Here is a 10,836-nt window from a genome sequence, read left to right as displayed (position 1 = left end):
TGTATGAGATGAATCCCAGGTCACTTTTGAGAGGAAGATACGGGGCGGTTGGTATAGATGCACTTTATTCAAGCCTCTGTGGAAAGAGTTGCAGAATAGGTTCACAGTGGGATTTCTGTGATTTCTGTGGACGGTGAGAAGTAATTATACTACTGGAGAGATATCAGAGCACCTGTAGGTGTTTAAATCACTTGGATGGCCCTTATGCAATACATTGGCCCTAATGTTATTAAAATACTTAATTCAGTAACTAACGGAGTTAAACAGGCCAGACGTCTATTATAAAGCCATGCTTTTTAAAATATAACTATAGAAAATAATCCAATTTTGGGTCACACAAGCTAATGTAGTAACAAACATAAAGAATTGAAACCCACTACCATTGGCTCCAGTATGATAATGAGATGGTAATGAAATGATAATTGTATGGTAATCCGGCAAGGTTATTCAGAAGGGGAGGGGAGGTTTCTGACTGAGCAACTGTCAAAATGTCACGCCTTAAAAACATTAAAAACACTGTCTGAAATACACACATTGAAGGATAATGCTGAATGAGATGGTTCCTTCTAACTAATAATTTCAGACTCAAATAATGCAAGTAACAAGCTGATAAACATTGATACTGTATAGTTTACACAAACAGGTATGCCTAATGATGACAATAATAGCAAGAATACCAAATATAGAGGACATAAGAAAACTTCCAGCAATCTAAGTTACTGAGAAATTATAAATAAGGAGCGCTTCACATATAGTTTTGAATAATAGAAGCTGAAAAAATACAAATGCCGTGGCGCCCTCTAGTGGTGAGTAATAGTAACAGCGTCGAAACTAATCACGACTGGCCCCGAGTCATTTCCACCACAAAAATCACAGAAATAAATTGTAGGCTTCACATTACGCACCCATCTCATTACTTTAAACAATTGGAGCCCAAATAAAGTTTATCAAAAGTTAATGTAAGGTAGGGAAAAACTGCTGGCATGCTGCTTGCACGTCATTTTTGATTAAGCTGTAATTTTCACAAATTATGCAAAATGATTGAACATCGCTGCTGGAAAAACCAGTATATGCTGGTCAGGTAGGTTTTAAAAAGCATGGATGCTGGTTTGAGCTGGTCACTCCTGCTCAGGACCAGCACATGACCAGCTAAGGACCAGTTTAAACCAGCTCATGAACGTCTAAGGACCATCTTAGACCAGCTCAAACCAGCATCCAAGCTTCAAAACCTACCTAACTAACCAAAACCCTGTATTTTTCAACAGGATGTTTAATTGTGTACTCAGGGTACATAAAGTAGAAAAAATTATATAAAATTAGGTAATTGATTAAGGAGCCACTTTATTTATTTACTTAGTTTTAAATATAATTTCCATTAGACCTACATTTTAATGTCCAGTAAGAAATATTTATGACTGATTGGTACCATCCACCATTTACGTACCAGACATCTTGCAGGTATAGCAAAACTAAGTTCTGAATCCAGGATGAAAAAGGATCCCAGTTGACATTTTAAGCGTTTGCGCATTTACCAAAATACATTTATTTATGCAGTTTGCAGGCACTTTAAAGCTACTTTTACAAATGTGTTCAGTTCATGCATTCCCTGGGAATCAAACCCATGGCTTTCCTTGGTGTATAATGCATAACAACACATAGCATTGAATCACTTGTGTTTTTCCTAAATGTATTGCCACTCAGCAGATAATAATGGTGATGATGATTATTCAACTTTTATGCAACACTGATGTGCCTCTTATATAGTACAAATATTTCCTTTATTAAATAGGTTAGAGAAAACCCTCTAAACTCTCCTTCCTTCTTCCGTTTAGTAATCCTGACTGACCTGTTCTTACATTTAAAAATACACTCTGTATAAAACTAAAAATATTTTTTTATGGTCAAATTAAATGCAAATATCAGGTTCTAAACAGAAGCTGTGTTTGTTTATTTTGACTGGTTTTGTTCTGTGTGTGTGTATGTCTGGTATTGTGACATTGTGTCTTTAGTTGGAGTAACTCAGTCAGTTGATGTGATTACAGTTTGAGGTCATGGAGCCATTATATGCATGAGTTATTTATTTATTTTAAATATCAAATCAATTTAGTTAAAAAAAGTTAATACTACAGCATAACCAGTAAACCATCGATCTGTACAGGCAGGCACAAAAAACTTTTACAGTAGATTATTTCATGCGTAACCTATGCATCATTATTAGATTATGCAAATATGAGTTGTTATACAACTGGGAGGTTTTTGCATTCTTGGATTCACTTGTGCATTGTTAATGGTAATTAAACATTTTCTGAATGTGGGGTTTCCTCCTGTGTGGAATGTTTCCTCTTGATCTGAACTTTTCTGAAGTCTGGAGGTGTGAGCGGGAAGGTGACAAGGCATCTGTTTCTAGAGTAATAGAGGAGGAAATGGAGACATATATTTTAGCAACATCCTCAAGCTCATCCAGTCTGCTGAGAGGACAGAGAGAGAGCTGAGGACTCTGGTTGAAGAGGCAGAAAAGGGTCTCCAGACAAATAGAGAAGGGAGAGACACACAGATGAAATGAAGATGTATAACAGTAAGATTTGGTTTGGGCTTTTTGCCATCTTGGGAAGTTTGGCGGGTCGTGACTGTAGACCTGCTTCAGGTTCACTGGAAGCCATGCAGTTAGGGGACTTCATGTTTGGAGGACTCTTTCCAGTTCACCAAAGCTTCAAGATCGTCAACATGACCAGCAATCCTATTGAAAACGTGTGTGAAACGTGAGTCTATGCATACAGCTTACATTAATAATGTCAAATCCTGAGAAATTCAAACTTGCCTAATTTTTATGCGTGTGTATCTCCGATATCTGGAAGAATGAAGAAGTTTTTGAACTATATCTCTTATGCTCACCAAGGCTGCATTTATTTTACAATAATATTGTGAAATATTATTACACATTATTGTCACACGATCTTTCAGAAATCATTTTAATATACAGATTTGCTGCTTAAAAAAAAAAAAAAATTTATTTTTTATTATTATGATCAATGTAGAAAACTGTTTTCTGCCTAACAGTGAAACCGTGGAGTGCTACCATTCAAAATCTGGGTTTAAGTAAGATTTAAAAAAAATAATAATAATACTTTTATTCAATAGGGATGCATTAAATTGATCATTTCATCCAAAATGTTAAACAGCAGAAACTGTTTTCATCATTGATGATAAGAAGAATCATTATTAACAATTGAGCTCCAATTATAAATGATAATAACTGATTATATTGAATAATGATTGTTGATTGATTGGTCTTTCTTCAGACTGTGTATAAAACCCCTGTTCTAAATGACTGAGTAAAGCACACTTGTCTTCTTCCTGTTCCCCCTGACAGCTTCACCGTATCCAGGTTGATCCAATCTCTGGCGATGACTGAAGCGGTGGAGGCCATCAACAAGTCCCCCATGCTGAATGGTCTCACATTAGGCTACAAGATCATGGACACGTGCTCTGATGTGACCACTGCTCTTCAACACACCGATATCTTCATGGATAAAAATTGTGGCAGCACTAATTCATTTTTCAGGCTGTTATTGGAGAGTACCATTCTGAGGTTTCCATCGCTGTGGCGAGGTATCTCACCATGGGTTATATGCCACAGGTATGTTTTGTTTAATTGACAGATAAATGACTAACAGCCCAAGTAGCCTATCAAATTGCGCTGCTGTCGCTGTCTGCCAATTTTTCTGACATCTTGAACTGTCGTGCACATGCAACCACCATAACCAATTTCTATTATCTCACTCGGTGTCAGAATGTTTCAGTAATGCTCTTCTTATTACTATTATTGCAGATCAGTTATGGTTCAACAGCTGGGGTTTTAAGCGACAAAAAACGTTTTCCGACATTCAGGAGGACTGTCCCGGAAGATGACCACCAGGCTAAAGCAATCACCAAAATTTTGAAGTACCACAACTGGACTTGGATTGGCATAATAGCCACAGACGGAGATTACGGCCGCTACGCCGCAGACCAACTTGAGGCGCAGGCCAATAAACAAAATATTTTTGTGTCATACCGAGTTGTGCTCCCTGATTTTCTCAACGATGAAAGCTTAGATTCCAAACTCAATGAAACTATTCAAAAATCGCAAACACCTCAAAAGTTCAAGTCATTGTGTCTTTTGCCAAATCTCACCACATGTCTCGTTTGTTCGATAAACTCACTCCCAACGCATCTGGACGTTTCTGGATCGCTGGGGATAGCTGGTCGACGTCACTCAATGTGCTAGACAATCGTCCCTTGAATGAAGTTGGAAAAATTCTTGGAATAATCCCATTTTCAGGAAACATCTCTCGTTTCAGAAGTTACATAGATAATCTAGATCTTAACCCTGATTCACAATCAAACAACACCATCCTGCAGTACTTCATCAAAGGAGAGCTGAACAAAAGCAGAACCAACAAAGAAATAAGAGAAACCCTGCAGAAAGCTGTAAGTCCTAGTGCAGTGTTTAGTGTACAGTTGGCTGTGATGTTTGCCGCTAATGCTATTAAAGACATCTGTTCTCGAAAAACCTGTCGTGGAGGCTTTGATATTCAACGCTCTGAGGTAAGTCATTTTATCTGTTATTTGATGTTAAATCAAATAATAAATATTCAAAAGCTTAAATATATCGTCATATTTTTCAGCTAAACGACGCCTTGGCAAAGACCATGTTCACTATAGATAATGAGAAATATTCATTCAGCAAATCTGGAGATTTGGATACCGGTTATGATATCAACATTTGGGAAGCGTCACTTGAAAATAACGCTGAATTTGTCAACAATGTGAAACTGAAGACTGTGGCACGCTACATGATCAAGAATGAAAGCATGCTTTTCCTGAATGACACACAGAGAAATCCTCTGGAAGATTTCACAGTGAGTTTCTGACGCCACATAATATAGACCGAAGTGCTGTGAGGAAAGAAAGTATGAAATCTGGTTCATTAAATGGATAGCTCAACCAGAAATAAAACATTCTGTCATTATCTACTCAATCCTGTGTTGTTCCAATGACTTCCTTTCCTCTGTGGAACACAAAAGAAGATATTTTGAGAAAGTTTAAGTCGAAAACAATATCAGGATTCTAATTGACTTTCATTATACTGACATAAACACAGAAGAAAGGAAATCATACAGGTTTGGAAAGACATGAGGTTGAGTAAATGAAGACAGATTTTTTATTTTTGGGTGAATTATCCTTTTCGGACTATTACATTTTGCAAATATGTTTTTTTAATCTGAAATACCATACAAATAAACTATTTATTGAAATTTAAATGTATATGGTATTTGGTCTAAAAAAAGTTTTTTGTTTTGTTTTACCCCAGGGTCGTGTGATTTCGCAGTGCTCTCCAAGCTGTCGACCTGGATTTAGAAAGGTTTTTTCTGTAGACAAACCCATCTGTTGCTATGAGTGTGCGAAGTGTCCAGTAAACACCTTTTCAAACCAAACAGGTACAAATTCATTCAAATAAAATTGTCAACTGCACCCAGTGTTGGTGGTAAAACGTTACAAGTAATGCACATTACATAATCAGATGAAGATTTTTCAAGCACTGGTAAAGTAACACACTCATTTAAATTTGACAAGAAAATATCAGAGTAACTTTGTTTTCCAAATTATTCACTGCCACCTCTCCTATCCCCATGTTGAGAGAAATTTGGAGTGAGGTGCAGAGGCACTTCCTTCAGGCTGAGGCTTATACATTTCACTTTTGGTGTGAATTATTAAAAATAAATAAGCAAGCCCAGCTTAGGTAACAAAGAGTAATGCAAAAGTAACAATACTCTCCATAACAAATAACGAAGTAATACAGTAGGTTACTTTTTTTATTATTGTATTAACGTATTGTTATGTATTACTTTTTAAAAGTAACTTTCCCCATTACTGCATACACCAGCTTCAGACCTGCCAAAAACATGAAGTTCAATAATTTCAATTCACATCCTTTTACATAAACATATAAAAACACAAACTGTAAAATGCAATTATGAATATAAGGCAGTTGCTTCTTCTCATTGCTATTTGGAATATAAATAATAATAAAACAATTATTTCATCAGTTAATGACCTTCATGTCATTTCAAACCTGTATGCATTAATTTCTTCTTCGGAACACAAAAGAAGATATTTTAATATGGTTCATCACCAAACACTTTCGGTTCCCGTCGATTTACATTATGCGGCCAAAAAATATAGTAGAAGTCAATGGCAACAGAAACGTTTTGGTTTTGAATGACATGAGGGGGGAGTAGATGAATTTGTATTTTAGAGTGGACTCCGATCCATTAACACAATTTCAGATTAAGCAGCATGATGAAATTAAAGGATGTTTAACAGATGTAACTTTTCATTCTTCTCCAGATGCACATGAATGTATAGACTGTCCAAAGAATTTATGGTCTAAAGAGAACTCCACCACTTGCACTTCCAAAAAGGAAGTTTTCCTGTCCTGGAAAGAGACGTACTGTGTCGCCTTAGTGGTGTTTGGTTGTCTTGGCATCCTTTTGACACTGATTGTGATGCTGGTGTACTTAGTCAGATGGGATACACCAGTGGTCCTCGCAGCCGGGGGTCCCATCTCCATCCTGATCTTGCTGTCCCTGCTCGGGACGTTCACCAGCGTCATCTTGTTTGGTGGGAAGCCCACAGACATACAGTGTAAAACCGGACAGGTGCTTTTTGGCCTGAGCTTCACCCTGTGTGTCTCCTGCATCCTGGTCAGGTACTTTAAGGTTCTGCTGGTCTTCCAGAATGATTCTGCTCTTAAACGGGTCTTGAAGAAACTCTTCCTGCCCTACTGGATCATTGGCATTTGTGTGCTTATCCAGGGCCTCATCTGTGGTTTCTGGTTGTGGTTAAAACCACCCAAGGTTTTTGTGGGCTCAGTGATCAGTTCTGAACTTGTCTTCCAGTGCGATGAGGGGAGCGTGCTATTCTTTGGACTCATGCTGGCCTTCATTAGCCTTCTGGCTCTGGTGTGCTTTGGATTCGCCTTCCTGGGACGGAAGCTTCCGCAGTGCTATAATGAAGAGAGGTGCATCAGCATCAGCATGCTCATCTACATTATCAGTTGGGTGGTGTTTGCCCCCATCTATGCGAACATAGTTAATATGACCCAGTACAAATCTGGCGTTCAGATGGTGGTGATGCTCTTTTCTGCATACGGGATCCTCATCTGCCACTTCATGCCTAAATGTTACATCATCCTATTGAAAAGCGAGAAGAACACCAGAGAGGCTTTCACAATGGGCATTCGGGAGTTCGCCAGACGCTTCAACAGAAGTTCACGAGTGGATCGGCATAGAGCTGGACTCGACCGGCCAGAAAGCGCATTTACTATTGACTCTGGAATCGAGAATATAATAAATGGGGTGTACTCAAATCCCTACCCACCAAGCACTATTTCTTCATTTCACATGTCCATAGATAATCTGCCCCACGAGGTCAGTGTGTCTGGAGATTCCTTGTATGAGTTTTCAGTGTACTCTGGATCTTCAGCAGATATGAATGAGGAAAACCAGCAACAACAGACTTTAAGCGGCTCTCAAAAACTCCTCCAAAGGATTAAGAACAACCGTACTGAGCTCAAAAGGACATTAAGTGTCCCACACTTTTAAGCAATACATTTGATGTTTTTTATTGTTTTTAATTATGCTAAATTCTCTTGTCAGTATAATCCTGTTTAACCAATCATTTAAACAAAAAAGAAGCTCCATGATGTTTATGTTTGACATGCTTTATGTGATTGTTATCAGTGTCATCATTGTCTTGAATGATCTGATTTAGCACTTGTATTTGTGTCCAAATCAGGGAAAACAATAAAGCTTTTAATCTCTAATGAAAACAATATATGAAAGAACGAATTAATAAATTAGCAAAAATAAATAAATATATAAATACAAACAATTAATAGTTAGAAATGTCAATACAGATATGCTTATAGTAATGCAATCTCAGGGGAAAACAATAAAGCTTTTAATATACAAATACGTTTTTTTTTTCTGTGAATCTGTAACCAAAGCAATTTATGAATGAATGAATTATATAAATTAATTAATTTAAAATGAACTAAATAATTGAATAAGCAAAAAATAATATATACTATGATAATATCAGTACTGCATTAATCCATACATTCTCCAAATATTTGGGATGCTGGATCCAATCAACAATACATTTGAAATGTTTAATAAAAATATAAAGGATATTCACAATTTAAAATGTGGGGAGAACTGTAAAACACTGCTTTATTGGTTCTGCAGTAATACATCGAAGACATAATCTGTGGCATTTCAATAAACAGTTAATAAATAATTTTCCGTGCAAATCTATTTACAATGTTTGTCTTTTTGTTCTTATTTTGGGGCACAATGACTTTACTACTTCAGATGCAAAACAACCTACTTTAATAGCACTGTGTAAATCTCAAGCAAAGACACTTTTAGTAGATTTTAGATTTAGTAAAATAGCTTTAATGCATTTTATTTCTGCTCTCTAAATTGTTGATACTGGTGAACAGGCCATAGCTGGGGCTTGCGGTGCCCCGGAGCAGTTTGTACCAGTGGACCCTGTTTAAAATGGTTTCATTTTTATGTTTGCTCTATTTATTTATTTGTGCTTTTAAAAAGTAACAATTACCAAGTAATGCTTCATTTTGTTCAGACTGTTCATTTGCAATTGAAGAATAAAACACTTAAGCAGAACATGGTCAGGTCAAAGTGTCTGAATAATTTTTGGTCCCAAATAATTTTCATTTTTTATATAAATTTTACTGGCAGTCCACTATATGAAGAATTTTGAGGTATAATATGTCAGAGCTGACTTTATTTCGCTATAATCACTTACGTACCTAAATATGCAGGGATCCTTTAGCTCTCAACTCTTATCACAAATGTTTGGTTTGATTGTGGATTAATTCTTGTTAAACCTTCATTTATTTTAATGGATTAACATTAAGGACACCAACAGCAGCTAGTAAATTAGGTGCTGTCACTTTAAGAGACAATGCATCCATTATAATTATACTCATCTGATTTCTTTCTTCAATGTTTACTTTCACTTAAGACATAACCAACAGTTTTTTTTTTATGAGGATACTCTAAAAAAATTGGTATTTTAACACAATTTTGTTTGTATTTGTCGGTACAAGAGCAAGAAGAGGCAAATTTGGGGTTCAAGCGCTTTGAGACGTACGTCTCTCTGCATGCACCCTGTATTTGTTCGTTCAGGTGCAGGAGGACACGAAGCAGAGTTCAGTTCGGTGTTGCTGTCCGTGAGACGCAGCTCTCTGCATCTGTAATCAGTTGAGTTTTTCTGCGTCTTGTGTTTGAATGCTTTAAACTCATTCGAAAGTTTAAATTGGCAAGGCTTAAAAAAACATGCAAATGATAAGTTTCACCCCACTAGCGATGACTTCTCTGGAATTCCTCTTGCTACATAACAAGAGATTATAAGGTTATATAATCCTGTTGATTTATTTGTTTAGTCTTCCTGCTTGTGTGTTTTTGTTGTCTGACATGCCTGAAATTCTTACAGCAGCTTCAACATTATTTCAAGAATGCTTCTATAAGCTTGGTTTTCCTTGTTGAAGTGACTATTCATTTTGATCTTGGCATCAATAACTGATGACTTCAGTGACAGAAATGTTATCTTCCTGATTGAGCATAGCAATGCATTCTTTACCGCATTTCCATCCTCTTCCTGTAAAGAACACTTTTATAAGCTCTCATTTGTTAACATTATAATACGTTAAGAAAAAAAAAACAACAAAAATAGGGAACATTAGGGTACTGTATTAATATGAGTATTAATATAAGTAATTTTCTGTATTGATTTTTTCCCCCAGTATTTTGTCAATTTTACACTGCATTGCATTTTGTTTTGTTCATTGTTAATATTACTACTTTACAGTTCATGTTAACAGACAAAACTTTTGATTTTAAAAATGTATTAGTAAATGTGGATATCAACATTAGCTAAGATTAGTAAATGATTTAGAAATATTCAGATATTGTTAGTTCCAGTAAACCAATGGTTTTTTTTTCAATTATTTTTTATTTTACAGTTTTAGTATTGTAGTATGCTGTTGTCAGTTTTTACTGTTTTTTCAAAGTATACATATACATATATATATATATATATATATATATATATATATATATATATATATATATATATATATATAATATCTTTATGGAACATGATCTTTACTTAATATCGTAATGGTGTTTGGAATAACAGAGAGATCTATAATATTTTGACCCATACTATGTTTTTTGTTTTTGGCTATTGTTAAAAATATACCCCAGTGGTCTAGGGTAACACACACACACACACACATTGCCTATATATATGTATATATATATATATATATATATATATATATATATATATATATATATATATATATATATATATATATATATATATATATATATATATTACTACAATTCCACCATTGTTTAAATAGAAGTTAGTATATATTAATATGCAGTCTGAGATGTATGTATGCAGCACAGACAGATAAGATTAATGCCCCATGCTCTATTTCGTGTGTTTACAGTAGCCTAACCAAGCGAAACATCTAAATGAGGCTGTGTGTGCTCGTCTACTCGTGTGCTCGACTGTTCATTTGCCACTCATGCCAGTATCTTGACTACGCTGATTAGAGGCAGTATTCCTCAGCTGTCAGGCTGACGGAAAACAATCAAAGCCCCCATACCCCCAATCACCGCAGCTCTCTCCCCGAGCGCCGCCGCCGCAATCAGCCGCTGATTAGGATCCCGTCGGCCTTCTCCAGCCCGCAGC

The 10,836-nt window shown here is 36.0% G+C and overlaps 2 protein-coding genes across 4 annotated transcripts in view; one reads left to right on the top strand and one right to left on the bottom strand.

Moving 5' to 3' along the window:
* The window catches only part of LOC113048471 (B-cell receptor CD22-like), a 1,131,192-nt gene that overhangs the window by 147,621 nt on the left and 972,735 nt on the right, over positions 1-10,836 (bottom strand). The gene's annotated exons all lie outside the window — the stretch shown is intronic.
* On the top strand, positions 2,402-7,836 carry LOC113048466 (G-protein coupled receptor family C group 6 member A-like). Its single transcript, XM_026210287.1, is given in 8 exon segments — positions 2,402-2,759; positions 3,371-3,552; positions 3,555-3,637; positions 3,830-4,118; positions 4,121-4,587; positions 4,668-4,901; positions 5,354-5,480; positions 6,391-7,836. Coding segments are annotated over 8 exon segments (2,838 nt in total). The 5' UTR covers positions 2,402-2,559; the 3' UTR covers positions 7,647-7,836.

The sequence above is a fragment of the Carassius auratus genome, chromosome 29 (assembly GCF_003368295.1).
Source record: "Carassius auratus strain Wakin chromosome 29, ASM336829v1, whole genome shotgun sequence".
Lineage (NCBI taxonomy): Eukaryota > Metazoa > Chordata > Actinopteri > Cypriniformes > Cyprinidae > Carassius > Carassius auratus.
Note: the sequence above shows the minus strand (reverse complement) of the source record. Positions and strands in the feature narration are given on the sequence as shown.